At 46.1% G+C, this 25,123-nt stretch overlaps 1 protein-coding gene across 1 annotated transcript in view; it reads right to left on the bottom strand.

The window, feature by feature from the left end:
- Positions 1 to 24,825, bottom strand: part of SLC22A3 (solute carrier family 22 member 3) — an 89,942-nt gene extending 65,117 nt beyond the window's left edge. Inside the window, exon 1 of the mRNA XM_080806637.1 lies at positions 24,348 to 24,825. Within this exon, the coding sequence (XP_080662763.1) occupies positions 24,348 to 24,758 (411 nt within the window). The 5' untranslated portion in view covers positions 24,759 to 24,825. The remainder of the gene's footprint in view (positions 1 to 24,347) is intronic.
- Positions 24,826 to 25,123: the final 298 nt, after the last annotated feature.

The raw sequence follows: 25,123 nt of genomic DNA on the forward strand, positions 1-25,123 counted from the left end.
TCCAGCAACCCTGTGAGCTAGATGTGATTATTACCATCATTGCACAGCTGAGGAAACTGGTTTTAGAGATCAGGAAGCGAGTCAGCAGTTTCAGACTAATCAGTAGGCAGATTATCAAACCCACGCCTTCACACCCAAGTACACCCCAGACTATAGCCAACCCTTGACCCCTGCAGCCTTTTACAAGGAAATGCAGTTTTTAAAAATTGCTGAAATTAAAAAAAAATTGCTGAAATATACATTCTTCATTTAAGCAGGTGCTACAGATCCTTCTTAAACTGCTTTTACTTGGATCGATGTATAGTGCAGCAAATACCCAAAATTCTCTTGTTTGGGCAGTTTTTTTAAAACTCCTGTCATTTTCCTTTAAATAACTAAGCATTAATAATGACATAAACTTCATTAAATTATCTCTTCTTAGTAAGTGAGCTACTGCCATCACATTTTTGCCAAATGACTATTGTCTCATATTTGCTCTAAAATTTTCTGCAACTGGTATAATGCAAAAGAAAAAGAAAAAGAAAAAAAGTTGGTATCATACCAGTCTCGTTTCTCACTATCTTCAACAGTGTTCTAGCAGCTTGATGTTGCTCTTAGAACCAATTGCTCGGGTGAAAGAAGGTGCAAGCCCTTGACTACAAGAGTTATGCACCCTGGTCTTAAAATTATGTTTGTTTTGAAAAAGAGAGAAGGGTCTAGAGTAGAGTGTCACCTTGGCTGTTTATATCTTTTTCTTGGCCCAGAAGTCAAGAAAACAGACCATCACTAAGGCTGTATTTATAATGTTGAAACTTCGCGAGGCATTTCAGAAAGGCGGTCATGCTAGTTCTGGGCACGGAGGTGGATCTGGCCATTTGCGAGCCAGATCTGATTCAGATCTGGTCTGATAGATTCCTGGAAAGAGATGCTGCCACCAAGGTGTAAGGTGACCCTGTGGTCTTTCCTGTGGTGCTGTCTGCCTACCCACTTGGGAAAGCAGCAGGTGTTGGACCTCCAAAGCTAGTCATGTGGTCCCCACTCGCTGTCAGTACCTGGGCTGTACCTGGGACGCAGAGACGCTGCAGAGGAGACAAGACACACACTCATTTACTGTAATAACTTAGTGCTTAAACCAGGGGTTGGCACCCATCCTAGAGAAATCCCAGCTGCCAAGTCTTTTTTTTTTTTTTTCATTTTTGTGGCCTTTCCCAATCCACATCTGCTCCAAACTGGAAACCAGAGCCCCTAGAGATGAGAGCCCTGCTGCCGGGAAGGTGCGAGCCGTGGGAAAGGCTGGTGTCAGAAAAGCCAGCACATTTTCACTAGAGCTGTGGCATTGGGGTAAGCCAGGGAGGATTCCTATGTCCCAGCAGATACTGCCACAGTGACAATATTCCCAGCCCTTGTCCGGTCCGAGCCTGAGAGAGGTACAAGGGAGCTAAGCCTGGCATCAAGAGGGTTCATTCATTCCTTCTCTCACTCATTCATTCAAAAGACATCTGTGGACTGCTGTGAGGCACACTGCTGTGCACTGACAGGAGATCACGGCTAGGCTCTGGTTTGCCAGAAGCTTCCGGTGAAGCATCAGTGATGTAGTACGCAAAAGAGAACACAAAGTGGAATGTGTTTAAATGCCCTAAGAGACCCAGAGAATGCTGCGTAAGTGCAGCACAGAGACGAGTTCCAGCTGGGACACACATGTCAGTAAAGGAGCTTTGGAGGAGATGGCATTTGAGCCGGGCCAGGAAGAGCTGGCCATATGTGGACGCACAGAGATATGGTGGGAGCGAAGCAGACGGGGCCAGCAAGGAGATACCGGAGGGGAAGGGCCAGGCAGGACTGGAGTGCAGACCTCGCTCGCCAGAAAGCGTGACCGAGAGACTGAACAGCAAGGGGCATCTTCGTAGCTCTCTACAGTTCCCAAAGCGTTTTCTCCTCCATTATTTTTGTTTCAAACATAAGCCTTAAGATTCAAATTACATTGGTTTTCATCAAGCCTCAACTGCAGAAATAAATGTGAGTGTTGTGTAAACACTGTAAAATACTACACTAAGGTAGGAATACTTTTACTAACGATTAGAGAGTGTGGGAAAGTAGAGAATATAGTGTAATTCGGCAGACGTAAATATGACCTGATTAATGCTACGTTCCCCCTGCCATGGTTGACAAATAATCACGTGAGAGCACTAACGACGCCTGATTCTAACATTGGCTGTCCGTGGCTCTCAGGGACTCATTTTTAGAAAGACGGAGATACAACAAGAAGACGTTCACGCGGACGCCCACCTATGTCACACAATTATGACAAATGGACCAGTCCTTAGGTAGTTGCAAGTCCTCACGGATACCCCCTGTTGGGGTGGGTTTCTGGTCCATTTGGTTTCTGGTTCCATTTCTACCTGCCAGATGGTTCCTGGGGCGAGCCATCGGATCATCTCAGCCTGTGAGCCTTCCTCTCTGAAGCCACGCGTCATGAAACTGAGACGAGCATTCCCTGTTGGGCCTGTTCTGAATCTCTGACCCACAAAATTTATGACTACAAGACAATGGTTGTCACAAGTCACTAGGTTTTAGTATAATTTCTTATACAGCAGTATTAAGTGGGATCTCATGCTAGTCTGTAATGGTTTATTTCTTTAAAAAAAATTTACTTTAGAGTAAATATGACAAAATGCTGATGTTTATTCATTTTGGACAGTGATATGTGAATGTTTAAAATTTTGTATTTTTTCATTGAAAAGTTTACATAAAATACAAATTGCCAGAATTTCCACTAAATTTCTAAGGGCTAATGTTAAAAAACAAAGAGATTCCAAAAGACTCACATGTAAGGCTCTTTGTATTTTATTTTGTGTTCTTAAGGACTCAAAGATGGAGATGAAAATCTCTGTAAAGTGGCCCCATAGAGTCCCGAGCACCTGTCACTGGAATTGTTCAAATAATGGCGCCCTGCAGTGGTACTCCCAGTGGTAGTTCCTTATACATGAATGGAAGAGTTCCCTAATAGCCTGGAAAATGTTAGCATGCTACAGCAACATGATTTACAAGATTTTTTTTGAAATGCTAATGGATTTTGGCCTCACTGAGAAGGTTAAACAAGTAAACACAGGCATTTGGGGATAATTCGCTAATACGCTCAGTCAGTCATTGTGGCTTGGGCTGTTTACAGATGGAGTGTTAATGAAAAAGTCAAGAACAACGGGGAAAATGAAATCATCAGTACGAAAATGTCCTAAGAGCATCCACGTTCCAGGCAGGCACTTAGAAATAGCGGCAAGGGTGGAGATAACAAGATCCATGATAGTTAATTTAATTACTTTGACTAAATTGAATATTTTCTGTGCACTGTCTCCAGATTTCGGATCGTGGTTCCTGAGAGTATGGAGGAACCAGCAGATGGGGGCCCCTGGCCTGGCTGTGCCCATCTGTTTGGATGCGCTTGGCTTCAGCAGACAGTGGGCTGAGCGGGCAGAGGTTAGACAGAGGTACTAAGGGTACAGGATGCGCAGAACAGTGAAATATGAACTGGTGACCATGACAGCAGGGTCACTGAGAGTACGAATCCTGCCCCTCCCTCAAGCACCAATGATGCTTGGTGTGATACACAGGACCGGGAATGAGGGTGGAGTGAACAGCAGCCCCAGGGTCCCTGGAGACCTCAGTAAGAGCTGATTCTGTGGATGGTGGGGACAGAGAGAGCAGTGGGGATGTGGGAGCAATGAGAACAACAGCTCTTTCAGGAAATATGCTTCTGGCAGGGAAATATGGGTCCTCAGCTGTGGAGAGACTCAGGCATTGGAGAGGGTGTTCTACAGATGAGATACACTTGAGCACCTTTCAATGTGGGTGGGCAAAAATGCTAGTGAAGGACACAAGGAGACAGGGTGGTGGTGGAGGCAGTAATCCTGAGAAGTGGGTAAGAGCAGAGTGGCGGGGCACAACCTTCCTTGGGGAGGGGTGTCAGGAGGAAAGGATGAGAGCGAACATGGATCAGTTCTTATATGGGCGGTAGAATACTCAAGCAGTTTCTTGTTCCAAGTCTTTTATGTCCAGAAAGTGGAAAGTGCTAAGACTGAGAGGGAAGGGTGGTTGTGGGGAGGGCAGCTGGAAGGAGTCTCCAGAGTGAGGGAGACCAGGCAGTACCAGAGGCCCGAGACCCAGTGGAAGTTGGAGCCTGTGACAACAGATGTGCAGGTGAGGGGTCCACACGTCCTGCTCACGGGGCTTCCAGCACCTAGGACACATCTGGCCCACACTGGCCACTCTGTAGATATCTTCCCCAGAAACACATTCCAGGGGATACAGGGCTCCTGGCATAACTTTGGGGGTGAACTGTGGGTACAGCGCAGCTGGCCTGGACAGGATCCTTGTCAGAGCAGAGGACGTCTCCATCACATTCGACAGTCCGCTCACAGGTACATGAGATCAATGCCAGACTCCGGTACCTGGGCTTCGTTTCATGGACAGAAGGGAGCCTTGGTGGCTCTGTGAATAGAACTGTGCTGTGACCAATATGCTGTGTGCATGGGACCCATCTGGTGACGTGCATGTTGGGCTAGAAGGGAACACCACCAAGAAAGAACCCACATCAAGGAGCAGTAAGCTGCATTTTTAAGAAGAACCAAACCTCATATGAAGCTTACTTAAAGAGCCATGTTTTGGGGCACCTGGGTGGCTCAGTGGGTTAAGCCTCTGCCTCCGGCTCCGGTCATGATCCCAGGGTCCCCACATCGGGCTCTCTGCTCGGCAAGGAACCTGCTTCCCCCTCTCTCTCTGCCTGCTGCTCTGCCTACTTGTGATCTCTGCCTGTCAAATGAATAAATAAAGTCTAAAAAAAAAAAAAAGTCATGTTTTCCATTCAAGTGTAATGACAGCCAGTCATCACCTAATGAAAAATCATGAGCTAAAGTCAACCTCCTTCTAGACCAACTGGTTCTCAAAGTGTGGTCCTGGGGCTCACAGCATCAGTAATACATGGAGACTAGGTCTCTGAGAATGCAGATTCTCAGGCGCACCTCAGCCCGACTGACTCAGAAACTCTGCGGTGGGGCACAGCAGTCTCAGCTCCCACATGCCTTCCAGATGGTTCTAGACTTTGAAGGCCACTGTTCTGGAGACAGGTGGGTAGGGACGTGTCATTGGCTTGGGTGAGGCTGACCTCAGAAGGAATCCAGCTCACACTGGCCTATCTTCACAGCTCCAACTCCACCCTTTGGCAACAGGAAAATAACTACTTCCATCCTTAAGACTATTTTGATGCTAACATAATATATTCAAAGCCCCCAGAACATATCTGGCCACTACGTTTTCATGACGGAAATAAAATTTGGTAACCAAAATAACCCCAAATAGTACACAATCTCAAACACATAAATAAATGGTTCATCAATCAAGTAAAGGAGGCTTGTCACACAGTTAAAAAAATACTAATATAAAACAATATAAACTGGATGATGCAAAATATACTATGGTCTCTGACACATGCAAACAGATTAGATATTAAAGCTAGGTCAGACCCAACCTTAAGTCCTGCTAAGTGAAGCAATCCCCTTTTTGATAATTCAGAGCAAGTGGGCAAGTACAAGTTTAGCTTTGTTTTCTGATCTGGTGTTGCGTGAAGAAAAGTCCTCTTGTCACCTTATGACGGTGTCCGGACTGGCTTTCTCCCCAGGCTATTTTCTCTAAACAGCCCCCTCTTTTCTGGAGGTTTTCATGTAAGCAACAAAGTAATTGTTTTGGATAAGAAATTATGAATAGTTTTCTTTCACTAGCTATAGGATTTCGCAACCCCTAGTAAGTGGGCCTTACTGAGAAGGAATCTAGTGTTTTTTCCTTTGCTGAAAACCCAGTCTTATTCGCATGCTCTAAGTTTTTGCAGTTTGACTTGTTTCTTAGCAATCCTATCAAGTTGAACAACAACAACAACAAAACCGTGGTTAATTTAAATGATCTACGTTCATTTGCTCATCAATTTTAAATGTCGCATGACCACAATGTTAACTTGGCTTTATCTCTACTTTAGCACTGACTTTGGCAAGAGAATATCTCAATTAAGAAATGTAAGGAGCAGTAAAGGTCTCTCCTTTCAAAGCCTTTGTGTAAGACAGTCCCTGCTTTTCAACAACTGATTTTCTAGGCAGAGATTTTAAATATATGATTGAAATCATGCAATAGACTCATACTGATATCCCAGACTTTCATCCTAACTTGATACTGTAGCATAAGCATTTCCACATTATTACTCTGTAAACACAGTTTTATCATCTCTGTCATAGTGTATCAAATGGGTACACTGTGTTTATTTAACCATATCCCCTCCCATTACCCAACCAAGCTGTTCACAGGTTTTCATTTTTTATACATCTTGTGAATCACTTTTTCTGCCTGTAGAGCACCCGAGGTGCCCCACTGTCCCAGCTTGCTGGGGACTCTGCCAGATCCAGCACTGAAAGTCCTATGTCACAGGAAACCCCCTCAATGCCAGGCAAACTGGGAGAGCTGGTCACCCTAAAGAGAGCCCCAGGTGCAAACAGTAGAAGAAAGTGGGAGCTGGAATGCAGATCACAGTGTCATAAGGGGAAAACTCCACAGGACCTTCCACAAAAAAACTGGGGATCCAAGGCAGCTCTCTGCAAGGAGGCCAGGGGGTGGGGGAGCAAGGGAGTCTAACAGGAAGTTGGGCAAAAGATGGTGGCCGGGATCTACCACACCCAGGTTTGGGAAGAGAGAGGCAAATATCCAGTGAGTCGGGTCCCACTAAGGTTTCAGGACAGATTCTGTGCAGGACCTAATGATCTACAGGTCTCGGGACTGGACTCTCTCTGCACCCCTCCAATCTTCTAGGCTCACTTGCCTCCTGACCCGGCCCTGTGGGAGCTCTGACTGCCAGATGCAGGTTCCTTCTCCCAGCTCCTGGCCTCCTGTCCTTGCCCCGTACCTCTGGCCTTCAACCTCCAAGCTACCACACACCCTCTGCCTGGTAACCTTAAAGCCTGAGCAAGTTAATGCCTGCGGAGGGAAACTTTGACCACTGGGAGGCAGGAGCCACTGGATAAATTCTTCCCCTTTTCTCTTTCAGTGCTCTCTGTTCCCTGCTTCTTGGCCTGGTTCTTGGGGACAGGTGGCACATGGCTTAAAGGATGTAACGGCAAACTCCCTTCCCTACTTCACTCTCCTTCCCCCACTTCTGTTCCCTGGCTGTCCTAACACATTAAACAGTACATACGCAAACCTTTGTCTCAGACTGTTTTCTGGGCAACTCAGAGGTACCAAGACAGTCCCTCACTGAAGAACCAAAAGACAATGAAAGAAGGCAAATTAAAAAGGAAAGTAATGACAGGCCAGAACATCTTGTTTCTGGAAGACCTACAGATTTGCCCAGTCACAGGACTTCAAGAACCCAGATCCCCTGAAGATTTTGAACAGTATCTTCTCCCTTAGTCTTCCTAAATAGGAAGATTATATGATCTTGGAAGACAAAAGCAATGCCTGGAATTCTATATCTGAGAACACATAAAAGCATAATAAAAACTGTGGATTAACTAAAAAGCAATGTTGGGAATGCCCCTACTAGACTTGATTGTACTGTAACATTTTACATTAGGCTTTTGAGATGGACACCGAGAGACATCTTCCATGTGATGTGTTCAAGAAAGGCCTTCTGTCTGCCCCAGTGGTCTGCATCTGGGGACACAGCATCCCCAGGGGACCAGTGAGTTCCCTCTGTCCTTCACCAGCGCTGTCCCTGATCGCCACAGGTAGACAGCTCTGGGGGACATGTCAGGCCATGACATGTCACAGTGGACAAAGAGACCTGCTGTTTCAGGACACTTGAGACATATTTAGTCTCCAAGGTGCAAATCTATGCAGAGGTTTACCTTCAGTGATGTTCCATGGTGTCCTGAAATTTAACAGAGAGAAACTGAACAACTTTAGGAATAGTGAGTGCCCAATATCGTCCCAAGAAAATGTCTTCTATACAAACACCTGCGAGCCTGACACTCCAAACTCTGAGTTGTAAGACATTTTTAGTTAAATTGGTTGTTTTAATTAAAATATAGAATTTTAGGTCTGGAATGGATCCTGGGGAAGATTTATCCTGTGTTTTTCCGAACATTATTTTAGAAGAACTCTGGCTCCCTTAGCAAACAAAACAATCTTACCACCAAAATAAAATGGGTAGAAGTAGAATTACTCTGCTGAAAGAGGTGGGTATGGCAAAGCCAAAGACTGGACAAACACAGTTTGCAACAACCCTAGTGAGATCCCATCTAGATTTCTAAGTTACAGGCCAATTCATCCAACAGGCCAAGGGCCAGGTGGTTTCTAAGGAATCTGTCTTACAAGACCCCCTCAATGTCTTTGGCAGAAAACCCCATTTCTTTCTTTTTACCCCCTTGTGTCTTTTGCAAGGGGAACCCTCTTACACTGTTGGTGGGAATGCAAGTTGGTGCAGCCACTTTGGAAAACAGTGTGGAGATTCCTCAAAAATTAAAAATAGAGCTTCCCTACAACCCGGCAACTGCACTACTGGGTATTTACCCCAAAGATACAGATGTAGTGAAAAGAAGGGCCATATGCACCCCAATGTGCATAACAGCAATGTCCACGATAGCCAAACTGTGGAAAGGGCCAATATACCTTTCAACAGATGAATGGATAAAGAAGATGTGGTCCATCAGAAAGGCTGAATACCCAACTTTTGTATTAACATGGATGGGACTGGAGGAGATTATGCTGAGTGAAATAAGTCAAGAAGAGAAAGTCAATTACCATATGGTTTCACTTACTTGTGGAACATAAGGAATAGCACAGAGGACATTTGGAGAAGAAAAGGAAAAATGAAGGGGAGGAAATCAGAGGGGGAGATGAACCATGAGAGACTGTGGACTCGGAAACAAACTGGGGGTTTTGGAGGGGAGGGGGCAGGAGGATGGGTGAGCCTGATAGTGGGTATTAAGGAGGGCACGTATTGCATGGAGCACTGACTATTGTACATAAACAATGAATCACAGAACACTGCATCAAAAACTAATGATGTATTATATGGTGACTAACATAACACACACACACACACAAATAGCTTTAAGGGAAGAAGGTTGAGTTGATTATAAGGTATTCTAGTCACTGGCTATAGAAGACCCCTATCTTCTTTTATAGATCGATTCCATTTTATTGCTATCCCTATTTCCATTCCATCCCCATAAAGCAATCATCCTGATGTGTTAAGCTGTATCTTTTGTTTGTCTTCTTATAGAATTGACCCTGTTTTATATGCATACACTTTCAATTTTATGTAAATGATATTGTATCCTATACCTCACTCTATTTCTTACTTTTTATTCTGCCCTATGAATTACAGGCCATCCGTGATGCTATGTGAACATCTAACCCATCATTTCTGACTACTGCATGGGGTGTATCCACTGCATTTAACATTCCCTCTCTCCCAGATCACTTCCAACTCTCTGTCACCCAAGTAATGCTGCAGAGAACATATCTGACTCCTGATGGATGGACGGATGGATGGATGGATGGACGGATGGATGGGTTTGAGAATTTCCTTTGGGACTTATGCACAGGAGTGGAATTACAGGATCACAGTACACATATGTGGACACCTGATTGGCATCAGTAGTTCTGGACTATTGTGGAAAGCAGCTGCACACGCCCTCTAGCAGTTACCCTGCAACACTTGGCATCGCTGGGCTTTGTAGTTTCTAACAGGCCTAATGCATGTAAAGCGGTATCTTGTCTGCATTTCTGTTTCTCTGATTATGAACGGATCTGCATCGCTTCTTATGCTTAATGGCCTTCAGGGTCTACTTTCACGAAAACTGTCCATACCCTTCGACAGTTCTTCTATAAGACTTGTTACCTTTTTCTTGTTGATTTATAGAAGTCCTTTTTATATTCTAGAGACATCGGTGAATCTCTTGTGGGTTCAGACATCAAAAATATCTTTTCCAATTCTCCCTTCCTAGAGCTCCATATATGGGACAAGTCACTTAACCTTCCTGTATCGTATTTTCCTTCCCTACAAAGGAAGGTGCATGAGGATTAAGGGAGTCGGCTCTTTACTATGTTTTAATGTTTTTGGTAATTAAATAAGAAAAAAAAATTCCAAGCAGGAAGGTGCATTAATAACTATAAGGTTATATGTAGTATATTACAGTATGGTTTTGTGTCCCTATTGGGATTTAAGCTACTTTCATGGATTAGATTTTAGCATCTATTCAATGTCAAGAGACTGGATTGCTTAATATATATAGCAATTTCGTCCAAATTCACCTCAACCCCAGCCTGAATCCCAGTATTTATGATTACTGCCCCCCACCATGGTCGTGTGCTCTTTTCATAGTCTGCGGGAGGTTGGGGAATACTCTTTTGGTCTTTTCTCTTTGAGGCCACTTTCTCATGACAGGACGAGCAAACTGTGATACGAGATAGTGACTGAAAACTGCCCAAAAATATGAGGCAAATTTTTCTTTCTTTTTTTTTTTTTTAGATTTTATTTATTTATTTGACAGAGAGAGAGAGAGAGAGAGAGAGAAAGAGAGAGAACCCAGCAGGGGGAGCAGCAGAGGGAGAAGGAGAAGCAGGCTCTTCACTGAGCAAGGAGCCCGACACTGGCTTGATCCCAGGACCCTGGGATCATGACCTGAGCTGAAGGCAGATGCCCAACCAACTGAGCCACCCAGGCGCCCCGAGGCAAATTTGTCTTATTGACCTGCTGGGAAAGTAAGCATGACCCACACTGGTGCATTCCAACACAACCCTGTTAGGGAACCTTTACTGTCCATATTTAGTGAAGGATTTCTGGTGCTTACAAAAGGCAACATGTGATGGAGAGGGCTTCATGTTATGATGATGCTTTAGTTCTTCTCAAAATCCCTCACTCAAAATGGGGCCAGGGGAGGTGGCAGTTGGCAGAGTTGTGTGCATGGCTCTGAGTGACCATGGACAATGACCTTCCTCTCCCCCCAAGAGCTATACGGGACCTAGGGAACTGGCAGCTGTGGACAGGTGCCAGGCTGCCATCCCACCCAGGCTGAGAACCAGAGAAGAAGCACTTTCTAGCCTGGGGCCAGAGGGCTGCGGTGGATGCCTCTGGCTGTCTGCCTACGCTCACCAGAGACTGTCCCTGGACAGCAACCTGCCCTGTGGGGACACAGAACACACCAGTTCTAACAACACAGCTCAAGCCATCACTTGCTTCCAACAACGCCTCCTACCGCCAAACAGCAACAAATAAAACAGTCATAACTTCAATAGGGAAAGGTCTTTTACATAAGATGCACGTTAAACCAGCCTTGGATACTGCCAGGTTTTCTGCCTGTGCCCTGTCTTAGGGAAGTTCAAGACCCCAGCCCAGCGGTTCTCCGCTCTGTCTGCAGCAGCCCATGGAGACTGAGTCACTCTGGGTCCTGCAACCCCAGCCCAGACCAGGCACACTCAGGACTTGGGGGCCACGTTTAGTGACAAAGAGCACGAAGGAGGGGATGACGTGGGCTCAGGGCCTTCCCTAAGCATACTACCTTGAATAGCCCTCTGAGCCACCTAGACGGGGGTGGGGACTGTCAGTTCCAGGTCAAGACTGGCACAAGGAGCCCTGGGAAGTTTTGCCAAAGCTGGTAGCTCTGACCTTGTACCGTGGATCTTTCCTTGGTCTTTATTACTAAGTCCCAGCTATAGCAGCTCCAGACAGTGGATCCCTGCCATGTCTCCCAGTGCTGGAATCTTGGTGGCCTGCCCAACAAAAGCTTCCCTCGGACCTACGCGTTTGTCATCCCCTCTAATTCCCAGACCCAAGCTGCGTCTCTGCGTCAATTTCCTAAGTATCTGTCATCAACAACTGGTCACTCAGCGCTTGGGAGGGAGGGGCTGACAAGGGGACAGCGCTCTGCCCGCATGAAGTGTATAAGCCTCCCATCAATGGCACTAACAGCTAGTATTCCCTTTTGTAAGAATCCCAGCGTGGCAGCATCTCTAACAGCAACCTGCCCGTCTTCACACAACCAGCAAGGCGATGTTCTCACCCACTCATTTGCCTTAGAGCTAGGCCTCACTAAGCCCATTCAGATCTGAAATGTGGTCACTTCTTCACAGAATTTTGCAACCATAAATGGTCATTATCTAAGCATCTATACAGCAGTAAATAAGAAGGCAATCCCATGTGGTCTGATAACACATTTCACTTGGTTTCGTTTAAAATCAAAATTCTTCTGTGCATGCCTTATACACATACATACCAGAGAGGGGTCACAGAAATCCTATTAGGATGCTGTGTGGCCAAGAAAAGGAGGCCCCAGATCAATCTATCACCTCATTACAAAGTTACCAGGACACAAAGAACTTTTGTGGGGTAGGATCTTGGAACAAGTTCCTTTACACTACAGGAACTCTGAAATTTCTTCCTTTCTTTGACTTTTTAAAAGTTGAGGCCACATTAATTTTAGTTTCAACATAATTTTCTCCTCTACCCTGAATAGTTAATATTTTTAATTATCCCCATGACTTCCATACAAGCGTTTGTTTTGAAAACACTCATTTGAGAACAATGAAAGGGAACTAATTTCTCAATAGATGTCTGCAAAGCATTGATTCTAGAAAATCATCCCTAGTAAATGCACACACTGTTTGCTCTCACACTCTTTCAATTCCCCTAAATATACTACAATCCATCTTCAGAAGAGAAGGTCCTGGCACCCATCCCTTCTGTTTGTGTCTCTGAGGCTTCGGCTTATGGCGTCCCTCCCTGGGGGCTGGAGACACACACGCTGTCTTTCAGCTGCGCAACGCGTCCAGTTGGCAGGAGCCCCGTGAAATCAGAGCCACCCTGTGCGTACGTGGGACCTAAGCAACAACTGAGAAAGGCGTCTGAGACATGAGACACTGTCAAGCAGAGAGGATGAGGAGAACACGTGACAGGAGCTGTGCTCCTGGAGAAGCCTCCATCCTGCTCCTGGGAGGGGGTCTGGGTGGCTTTAGGGACGCACTGTCCAGGTACCCAAGCACATCATGGATGTCCGGTCTTCTGTCGGGAGGGGTGCACTACCCTTGGCCTCCTTAGCTCATGAGGAGGTGGCCCGTGATTCCAGAATCGCGACAACACCCCCAGCAAAAACTTTCAAAGCCATCAGATTTTGTTAAGACCCAACAGCCTCGTGGGTCCCGTTGCCTGAGAATCAGGGCTAGTAATCTCTTTCCCATCCTTACCTGCCAAGGCCTTAGCTTCCTCTAACTTCTATAGAGACCTTACTCGGGCCTCTCAAGCCGGGCATTACTGGACTGATGGTATTTCATAGAAAACCACCATTTTTCAAAAAACTGCCTCTGTGTTATGCAAGCAGTCATAAAATACACTTTCATTCTGTAGAAAATAACACGGCATCCCATACTATGAGATGCTCATTTAAATCTTAGAGGTGAAACTCTCATTTCTGCATTATGAAGTCAAGAAAAATTAACAATTCTATCTCAAAACAGAACTGTGGAAATGGCTGACAGCATCCCAACAAGAGAAAACTCCCCGATCCTTTGGGTGAGGAGAGCGAGAGCACTGGTTTCCTGTCATCTGTACCCAGGAGGGAGTGTGCATCAAACACTCATGTTATTTGAAACCTCCGAAGTTTGTCTCATAACTATTTTCTAGAAAACACGGACTCCCACTCTTATTTAAGCTTTTATCACAAATAAGAACAACATAAGTAAACAAAACCCAGAAAAGAAATGTTATATTCCCCCTAAACCTTGTCAGAATTTCTTTAAAATACTTAAATGTTTTAACATGTTGAGCTTTCAGTGTTAAGTTTAATGGTTGAGTGTTAATGATCAGATAATTGAGGCCAAAGGCTGTGAGTCTGGACAGGCTAGTGAAACTCCAGTTCATTTTTCCATATTACTGCCCCCACTTCTGGCCCCAGGGATTGCTGTTAAAATGGAAAGCCAGAGACCCACCTGTCACTTGGTTATCTGCCCTGCTCCTGACTTACAGCAATCCTACGGGGAGTCACTTGCCTCCTGAGACAGGATCTGACAGCATCCTAATCACCTTTGTTTCTGAAGTCCAGCCTACCTCCTGTGGGCATTTTCAGTGTGTGGGTGGCCCATGGCATGCCCCCCCTCAGATTCCCCACGAGGCCCCAGGGGCTAAAGTCAAAGTGAAAGAAGGCAGGATGGGCACCTGGTCCAGAGGGAAAGGACACATGTCCACCCCAGCCCCTCTGCTCCTGCAGACATCACTCACACCACACCGTGCCCACCGGGAAGAAAGGTGCCCTGCGGGGGGAAATTCATCCTGATTTCCAGAAACTAACACCTCTAGGCTTTAAGTTAGCTTCATTCCAAGACATGTTCCCACTCTTGTGTGAATGTGACAACCCTGAGCTCAGGGTCAGGAATTAAATACATCAGGGACCTGAAAGTGAATTTGATTGTAGAATGACCAGGATAGAGGAACCTTGGAAATCTGTTGACAGTTGACTGCTTTACTCTGAAAAGGAAACAGAGGTCCTGAAGATGTTGCCCACTGTCCCTAGTAGCTCACGGTAAACTGAGATGGGGCTCTGAGTCTTGGATCAGCTTCAGTGAGTAATCAGAGGCCTCAGTCCAAGCTTTTAAAAATATCCAACAATAATCATTATGCTTATTCCCTGACATTCATTTTTAATTTCCTCTAAACACAGTTTTTAAAGTTATATTACTGAATCAATCTTACACTCCGAATGATGTGCTTCACAGGACCCCCACTACCTGCAGAATTTCATATAAGAATTTGTTAAAATCATGTCTCTTATTCGCCTTATTGGCCCTTAAACTGCATCCCTCAATGTTCTTCTTGATTACTACACAAGTGCCAGCCCCAAAATTGCTTTGTTTTATTCCAAACACAGAACAGTCCTTGAAAACCCATGTTACTGATCTCTCAGCCAGACACCATGGCACTGACCACATCTGTTACTCCAGAAAACTCTATCAGGAACCTTAAGGAACTTTGCCTTTTCCTCCTAGAGTAGAAATAAACTTCCTTCCTTGGCTATGGGTCAACAAAGGAAAAAAGGAGGAAGAGTGTTAGAAAGGTTTTACTTTGTTCTGAGAGGTAAGCAGTGTCTGCCTGCCTCCCCCCCACCCCCACCCAACCCCGCCAGCTTTGGAGGGCTTAGCACCTGGTCTCTGAACTGTTGAGAGCCAGGCCCCTGTATGCCCCTTGCTGACCCGGGCCCTGTGTCTGTGCCCAGAGGCTTCTGGAGTGTGGCTAGGTTGAAGACACAGATGTGCCAAAAAGTGCCGGGACAGCTGAACACATAGCCTTTTCTGCACAGTGAACGTCAGCACATAACAATTAGGGCCCCAAAGAGCCAGCAGTTCTAGTCCCTGGTTCCTTCCGTGTTCCAGGTCACATCCCCCAAATTAGGATTCTGGGGACAAGAGACAGGGGCAGGGGTATGGTCTGCTGCCCCTCTGCTCCGGGTGGGGGTTGGGGGTAAGAGGGCAGTTTCTACAGGGCCCCTGAGGATTTGCCAGAAATCACAGGTGTGGGGGGAGCCCGTATGTACAATGCTATCCATGAAACAGCAAACACTTGGGAATAAAACTAGTGAAATTTGTGTAAGATCCTCACTGAAAAAAACAAAACATTGCCGAGAGAAACTGAATTATGCCTAAGAAAATGCAGCAATATATCGATTCAAATGATATCAAATATATCACATTCAATATATCAAAGTTGTTAAAATGTCCATTTTCTCTAAATTAAAACATAAAAGTACTGTGAAAGAGAAAGAACAAGCAGGAGCCCTGTTGGGGAGAAGAGCTTATTTTAATCTATGAAGGTCAATTTCAGGGTTGGCTTAACCAACGTTATAAAAGGGGTCAAATTTATCACTTAACCCTTTTCACACTGACTCTCTAACTGACCCACAAAAAACTGTTACACACCATGTAATTTCATCACAAATATTTACTGAACATGGTCTCCATCCTCAAGAAACCTGCACTCTGACAAGGGAGGCTGTGATGAACACAATCAGCAGGTGTCTGGGGGAGGGTTGCAGGGGACAAGTGGAAATTATGAAGGTACTTCTGGAACAGGTAACTCCTAGCTGCATAAAAAATGGAATGGCCATGGGGCACCTGGGCAGCTCAGTCAGTTAAGTGTCTGACTCTTGGTTTCGACTCAGGACATGATCTCAGGGTTGTGAGATCGAGTCCTGCATCAGGCTCTGCACTCAATGCAGAGTCTGTTCGAGATTCTTTCCCCTCCCCCTCCCACCCCCTCCACTCCTTCCCCTGCTTGCACTCTCTCTCTAAAAATATATTTTTAAAAATCTTAAAAAAAAATGGAGTGGCCATATGGAGAAAGAAGAAAGGTATTTTGAGAAAAGGAAACAGCATGTTCCAAAGCCTGGGGAGAGCAGCTGGACATGTCCCGGGGGGGCTGGAGCACTGGGCACTGGAGAGGCCAGGGGCCTTTGGGGCCATAGACGCCCACGGGCTGGGACAAGGTGGCCTCGTGACCGGACCAAGGGGAGGATTGTCTTGAAGGAACAAGCTTCCATACCATTTAATCACGTAAGTGCAGCCTACAGGAAATATACTCAAATGTTGTATTAGTCAGAGTAGGCTCACTCTAAGAGTTGCAACAAACAACCCCAAATCTCAGTGGTTTAATACGAGAAAGTTTACTTTTCATTAATTTCCCTTTCCCATGCAGATGAGCTGGAGGGGAGGAGGATGGGACTCCCCTCCCCACAGGCTTTCAGGAATGGATCTCCTTCGATCTAAGGACTCCACCACATTTTAGGGCTTCAGCATTCTCTGCTGGCAGGTGAGGGAAGCAAGGTAGAGAGTGGGCTTGCCAGAAGGAAGGCTGTCTGGCTGTAGGCCTGACAGCGCCCCCATATTACTTCTCCCATCTTCACTGACCAGGACTCTGTCTCATGACCCACCAGCTGCAAGGGAAGCTGGGAAATATGACCTGGTTCTGGGTCAGGAAGGAAAAATGCAGAGCATTCTCTGCCCTAAGGGCAAATTAGTGTCCAAGAGATGCGTTTTGTTTTGTTTAAAGATCTTAGGCAAGTTAATTTTGCTAGATTTGAGTTCAGTAAACTACAGCCCCAGGGTCAGATCTGACACACCTCTTCCTCCCTCTCTCACCACTACCCCTACCCAGTTCAAGAGTCTGTGCATGTTAACAGAAACCAGTACTTTTGCACATCACTTCTGGCCAGGCACAATGACAGGCACTCTGATGCAGATGTCAGACCAAGCACTGTGGTAGGTGTTATTACTTCCGTTCTAGAGCTGAGGACACCAAGGCTGAGGCAGTTTCTGTGACTTGCCCTTGAAGTTGAAATACAGAGGAGCTGACATTTAGGCCCAGATCTACTGAATCCCAAAGATACATCAAAACATATAGATTTATATCAATGCCTTATCTGTTAGATATCCCACTTGGTTGTGCCCCTGTCTCTATGAAAAGTTCCACTCTACAGTTTGCCAAAACTCGCCAGGAGTGTGGTTCAGCTGTGGGCACCCTACTCTCATCAATTACAGGACTTTATGGTCAGCCGCATCTGGCCAGCCCATCTCTGATATCTTCAAGCTTTCTGTAGATGAAGAGTAGCATCTCACCAGATAAAATCTGAGGCTCCTGCCTTCAGGTAAAGAGATGATGCTTCTGTCCCAAAGTCTACAGAGTGAGTTTAGGGGAACCGGCACTTGCTTCAATCACACATAAAGCAGTTCCACTCACAACATTCTCATCATGCTCCTCATAAAGAAACACCCAGCGTATCTCCACAAGTTGCCCACAGACCACCTGCATGGGCTTTATATGCCTGTGAAAAATGAAGATGCCCCAACCCCACCTCAATCTTTTGATTCCAACTCTCTGTGGGTGGGCGCCAGGAATACACGCCAACCAGTGCTCCAGAGGGCATTTAATAAATGGCTACAGGGAAAATGATAATGAAGACAAGAGAGGGAGAGAATGAAACATCCCATTCCTCATACACTCCTCTCCCATTCCTCCTTATCCTCTGAGGTTGAGGTCAAGGTCAGTGCCCATTCTGCCTTGATTTATATTCATTCAGAAGGTATCCCTTCACCACACCTATCACCTCACCTCACCGGTGATGAAAAATAAGGTTCAGCATAAAATATAATTTGTGTTGAATTACTGGTGTTTCAGGAAGTTGGGGGAAACCACACACCTCTGATAAAAATAAACAAATAACAGTGACAGATTCAGCTATTGTGAATTCACCCAGGAAGTCTGGAAGGGAGAAAATGATTCCAGATCAGTACTGTCCCCTAACTCAGAGGGAAGCAAAGGAAAATCCTCTCAGGTTTCTCAAAGAGATCAACCACCTGAGAGCTTACAATCAACAAACACCAATCACAAAACATATGACAAACAACAAATGAAAGATTTAGAACACCAAGGATTTCAGGTAGTATAAGTACCAGATACAAAATTTAGAGTAATCACATGTAAAACATTTAAAGAAATTGAAAAATGGGCAAGAAATAAGAGACTACCAATAAATGGCCAGGCATATTTGATAGATAACAAATATAACTTCGACAAATGAGAAAGATAATTGTTGAACTACAAAGTTGAGTGGATGGATTAAATAGCAGAGCTGATACCGCTGAATATGAAGGCAGTATTCTAGAAGGTAGGTCTGAAAAAACATCTCAGTGATACATATAGATAAGGAAGTGGAAAATATGAGGGAGATATTAAGAGTCATGAAGGATAGCAAAAGAAGGTCCAACTTATGTCTAATTAAGGAAAGAGGAGAACAGGAAAAGGGAGCACAGAAGAGACACTGGCTGAGAATTTCCCAAAATTCAGTTAAAGGTTATACAACAACTGGTTCATTCAATGACTATTTTGGGGGTTTCTATTATATGCCAGATGCCTTTTAGGGCAATATGCACCAATCTGGACAAATAAAAGAAATACCCACTTAAATACAACCTCAGCGAAAAGGACATTGAGACTGACAGCAGACTTTTTCAAAGCAAAATGAAAGCTGTAAGACAGAACTAACATCTTCACAGGGCTGAGGGAAAACAGTTGGCAGGATAGAATTATTTTCCTAGCAAAACCGGTCTTTCAAGAATAATGATGAATAATGGCCGGCTCGGTCAGCGGAACATGTGACTCTTGATTTCTGGGTTCTGTGTTCGAGCCCCATGTTGGGGTAGAGATTACTTAAAAATAAAATCTTTTTTTTTTTTTTTTTTTTAAGAACGAGGAAACAAAGACATTTCCATATAAACAAAAACTAAGAACATGGACCACCTAGAGATATGCACTAAAGAAAAATTTTAAAGATTTATATTAAAAGGAAGGGGGAAATGGAGATATTGTATGAAATGATGAGCAGTGTAAACCCAAGCATGTGTGATCTACACAGAGCCCATAAATTAAGACTAAAAAGAAAGACCTAGGATACTCGCTACAAATGCCTGTGATACATGAGGTGAGAGACTGAGTGAAAGTGTTGAAACTTCCTAAATTGTTGAAAGATTGCAGTATTAAATTTAGGTGCTGTTAAGTAAGCATAGTAAAATGTCAAGAGTAACCACTAAAAGAGCTGAAATAAAGGATCTAAATTGCAAATAAATAAAGGAAGGAACAAAATAGAATAAGAAAAACAAATTGAAAAATCATTTTTTAAAGGGAGGAAAAAAGCATAGAAAAAATATGTATAATATAATAATATGATATGAGAAATAAAATATGAAAAATATACAAAAATAAAATATAAAATTCTATATATTATGTAATATGAAAAATATGAGAAAAATAATATAACAAGCTCAAATATATCAATGAATAAAATAAATGTAAAGAGACTATGTGTACCAATTAAAAACAAAATCAAGTTATATGCACTTTATAAGAGATACATCTAAACTCTTAGAACATGGGAAGTTTGAAAGTAACAGGAAACAAAAGATACAACAGGCAAATATTAACTAAAAGAAAGCTGGAGTGGCTACATTAGTATGAGACAAAATAGACAGCAAGACAATATACTTCACAGATTTTAGACAGGGTCTCCAAACACTGATAAAAGGTTCAATTCACTATGTAGGTTACAAGCAAAATCTAAATTTGTAGATACACACACCCAATAAAATTGTCCCATGTATGTGACTTTTTAAGCCTGCTGGAGATATAGGGAGGAACTGACAAATGCACCAACATAATGGCTAATTCCAATACTTGTTAATCTCAACAGACCGAGCTAATGGAAAGTTAATTAAAATCTAGAATATTTTAACAGCAAAAGAAACAAGCTTCAACCATGGCACGTCTATAAACCCTGCCCCCAATAGCTAAGGACTGCACATTCTTCTAGAGCATGTACAGAACATTTATGAAAATTGACCTCTTAAAGGCCAAAAAGCAAACTTCAATGAAGTCCAAAGAAGCAGCATCACACAGACCACATTCTCTGACATACCAAAGCTAAATTGCAAGGCAACAACTAAAAAAGATTAAAACGTCATGGGCCAAAGATGAAAAAATAATGGAAATTACAAATACCGAGAATAGAATAATAATTGAAACCTGCATTTCAAAACCTGTTGGGTATGGTCAAAAAAGTACACAGAAGGAGATCTATAGCTTTAAATATTTATGCTACAAAAGAAGAAAGGCTGAAAAGAACTGAGATATGCATCAAACTTTCATTGAAAGAAGCATACCAAAAGTCAAACCGGGAAACAAGAGCAAATAATAAAGAGGAGAAATTAATGAGATAAAAAGAAACAGTGACCTGGGGGGGGTCTTAGAAGTAATGACCAAGCAGATGTCCTCCTGGTGAGGTTGATTCAGCAAGACACGAGGGAGGCCCCAGTGATAACTAGCAATAAAAACGGTGCCGAAGCAAGTCTTTCTCAAGTGCCCAGAGCACAGCAGAGACTGAGCCCAAACTAAAACATGGGCCTGGAGAGACTTTCCACGCTTGACATTCGGGGAAGAGAGGGTGCGGGCGCCTCTGATGTCTGTGGGTTAACCCACTGGGTTGGCCCTGGGTTGTGGGATAGACGAGTTAGAGCAAAGCAGAGACACGTGAAGCCCTACAAAGCCAAGCTGCCCCCGCTCTCTCTAGTGTGGCCGCTACTTCCCTCATATGGGTGTTCCTTTTATTGGGGGGAGAAAATGACCTGGAAAGGAAAAATGAGACTGATTCGGACTATTTTTAAAAGGTGCTCTGAAGTCAGGTTCACTGAGGCACTAGGGAGAAGCTCTTTTTCTTTCCTTCCTTCGTTCTTTCTTTTTTAAAAGAATTTCCATTTATGGCATACAAGCAAACATTTAAAAGTCCTAACATCCATTTCAAAGCCTCACTCCTAGGCAAAGAATTGAAGTGTGCGTGTGGAGGAGGCTCAGACTTTCCTGCATTCTGTCACGCTCTACGCTGGCCAGCGTCTGACAAGCACGCAAGGCTGAGGCGCAAACGTTAGAAAGTCCGCCCCGAGGAAGTTACCTATCAGTGAAAAATCTACTGCCTCATCTTGAGCAAGAGAAGTAGGCGAGGGGGATGGACTAAAACACCCCTGCACTAGGCATTGACTTTGACGTCATTCCTTGGAGCTGTTTCGCTTTGTAAGATGGAGAAACAGTGGGTGAGGTTCAGGTGCCCATTCTATAATGTTCATGTCAAGAGGAGCGAGCCATTCCTGGCTGGTCTGGATGATTATGGCTGACTGTGCTCCTCCTGCCATGAAATGAAATACAAGGGCAGATTGGCCAGAGAAGGAAGTAAATATGAAGGTTCCAAATGATTTCCTGCCACTTCTACTTGTCCCCAAGACTTTGAGCACAACCTGGAGGAACGGAGAATGATTTACCCTCATGACTCTTGGATCTCAACCCAACTGGGCCACTTAAAAGGTCTGGGACTCTAGCAGGTCCCTCCACATCTCCTGACTCAGGTAACTCTTCTACAAAGCTAGGACAATGATATCTCCCCCCACTGGTGCAAGGACGAAGTGTAATAGCCATACAGAGACATTCTGGAATCTGGTCTGCCCTTCCATCTTCGAAACTCTCGCAATTCACCCCCTTTCCATGATTAATAACTTAATCTTTAAGTCTGTAGAAACACATTGGGTACAGTGTTAACCCAAGATAGAAGTAAAGTTCCTTTAATCCCGACAGAATATGAAAAAACAAAAACTAAGTGGATCATCTTGAAAACCAAAGACAGTGAAGTAATAGCCAGGCAGAACTCTGCAAGAGAATGAGTTGCTCTGAATGGTGGTATTTCCTGAATGGATGGCGGGCAAGGGGGTTCTCCTAAGAATCAAAGCATTAAAAACAAACCAACCAGAAAAAGTGACCAATTTGGGATTTAAAAAAAAAAATCTCTCCAATATACTTCAAAGATTTGTTGGTGGCCTTCAGCAGTGCATGCTGAGTATCATTCTACTTTCCCTTGAAAATATTTATTGTTGTTCTGGGCACCCTGAGCAGCCATCCAGCCATAATGCCGGCGGCATCTGTAAGACTATAAAGGGCTTAGTCCAACCTCTGATTTTACAGATGAGAAAGCTAAGCCCAGAGAAGTTAAGTGACTCAACCAAGCCACACAGCTAGCTGCAAACAGTACCACACCAGGTCTCCTGACCTTCCACTTTCCACATTGCCTTTTGGGAGCCACTGACCTTCCTAAGACCACCTGTCCCTCCTTGAGATAACCCCAGGTCACCTGACACAACTCCAGAACCCCAGAATATTTCGCAAGTATCTGTCCGGGCACTAACTCACAGCTTCTATGTCTCCCTTCTCTGATGTCCGGGGATCACACTGGCTCACAGAAACCCCACTTGAGCGCATGTGCGTTTCGCTTTGAGGGCTTCATTTTATTCTCTGAGGTTTAAATGTCTTCAAAAATCCGGTGTCTTCTTTCCAAGGCTTACCTTCTAATTTGCCTGGGAAGTAAGCACTAAGCAGCCATGCTAAATGGAATACCAGCAGTCGTCGAACAGCTCGGAGGAAGTACTAGGGATAATACCTGGTCCCACTCTAGTCCACACCCTGTCCATTTCATCTATGAAATCCCTAACAGCAAGCCCACGTAGTTTATGAAGCAGTCGCCATCATTACCCACAGATCAAGTAGAAATTAAAGTACTGGGAATACAAAGACATATTGCCTGACTGGGTGGCCACAGGTTTTATCTCGACACCACTTAGCATAGGACCATACACACATGGCACTACAGAACATGCATGACCTCAAAGACCTAGAATCCCAACACCAGAGAGATGAGGTCACCATGAACAGTGATGGAAGAGGCATCACTAACTTCATATCTGAGTTTCCCCCTTATTCAAGGATGTGCTTAAAAAACGTTTATGACAATAACTGAAGATAAAAATGTTTCTTTCCTAATTTGCCAGGGCACATTCGATCATTTTTTTAAGAAATTAAATTGATCTCTGACTGCCCACGAAGTGCAAACAAACTGCTGGTTCCTGTGACCCAGTCCCCGTGGAGGCAGTCCCCACAGCTAAGGCACAAAGATGAGGAAGGGAACTGCCATCCCAGCCCAGCATGGCAACAGTGCTTCGGCCAAGGCTGAGCGGCAGCTAACCACTGCACTGTCGTCCCAAACACAGCCAGGCGGCCGCCCCTGGGAAGGGGGATCTGCTTTGTAAGGCCTGTAGCCCTTTCTGCTGCCTTCCTGTAATTTACTAACAGGAAAAAAAAAAAAAACAAATTAAAAGTCTTCATTGAAACCCACAGCTTTCCCGATTTCTCTCAGATGTTGCTCTTTGCCCCAGAGCAGTTTTGCTAAAATCATGGCCACGGAGAGTCTTGATCTCTGTCCCCGTGCATTTCCGATCATCTTTTGGGCAACCAGTTGACGTTCCGCCCTTCCTTTACCCCCTGAAGACCACAGAGCAACCCGGCCCGGCCCAACCAAGTCGCTCGCCCCAGGGACCGCGGGTCTCCACCGGGAGTCGGACCGTCATTTCCCACTTTTGCACAAACCCACCCCGGCGACAACGTCCATCGTACGGGACGCTCGGATGCCCGAGGAGGTGCGTGCGAAGCATCCGCGAGCTTGGGATCCGTCCCCACCTGTGGTTCACACCGGACAGCCAAGCATCTCTCGGTCCGCTCGCTCGCAGAGGGAAATCAGCGACAGGCGTTTCCCGGGCCTGTCGCGCGCGGCGCTTCGAGAGCGGGATGCACCTGGTCGGTCCCCAGAGGCCACCAACAGGTGCCAGCCTCCCCGGGCCGGCCGCGGAGGCCGGCTTCCCGCCCTCGCCGCGTGCGGGGGCGGCGGGGCGCCGTCCCGTCGCGCGGGCTCCGGTGCGCAGCCGCTTACCTCGCTGACGATGGTGGAGTGGGCCTGGGCGTACCGCCAGCCGCCCCGGCACGGCACGAGCGGCGCGGAGCGGTTGGGGAAGGCGGCGAGCGGGTCGGCGCAGCTGAGCGCGTCGGGCGCGGCGCTGGCGTTGGCCGCCTCCAGGAGGTAGCGCCGGCAGCTGCCGTCGCCGCGGCGCTCGGGGGGAGCCGTGCGGTTCCACTCCTCCTCCGGGCTCCAGCCGCAGCGCTCGGCCAGCGCGGCGGCGCTCGGGCCGCGGCACCAGTAGCGCTCGGGCTGGCTGCCCAGGAAGACCACGCCGACGAAGAGGAAGGCGAAGGTGACGCCCGTCAGGCACAGCAGCAGGAACACGCGCCGCTGGAAGCGCCCGAACTCGCCCGCCCTCTGCAGCGCCTCGTCGAAGGAGGGCATGGTGCGCGCGGCCGGCCGCCGCCGGGCCCGACTCCGCGAGCGCGTCCTGCCGCCGGCCGCCCGGCCTCCGAGTGAGCGCGGGCCCCGCCGGCCGCCGCCTCAGCCCTGCCGCTCCCCCAACCCCCCCCCCCCCGCGCGCTGCGCTCCCGCCTCACAGCCCCGGGCGCCGCGCCAGCCGTCGCCGGCCCTTCGGCCCCCGGGGCCCTCGCGCCCGCCGCCCCCGCCTCCCGACCTCGGGCGCCCGCGGCGGCTCGGGCGGCGCTCCCCGGGGACGCGGCGGCGGGGTCGGAGTGGGCGCGCGGCGGTGCCCGGGCGGCGCGGCCTGGCTCAGCGCCACCGCGCGCCGGCCACCCGGCCCGGGACTG

Source organism: Martes martes (assembly GCF_963455335.1).
Source record: "Martes martes genome assembly, chromosome: 6".
NCBI lineage: Eukaryota > Metazoa > Chordata > Mammalia > Carnivora > Mustelidae > Martes > Martes martes.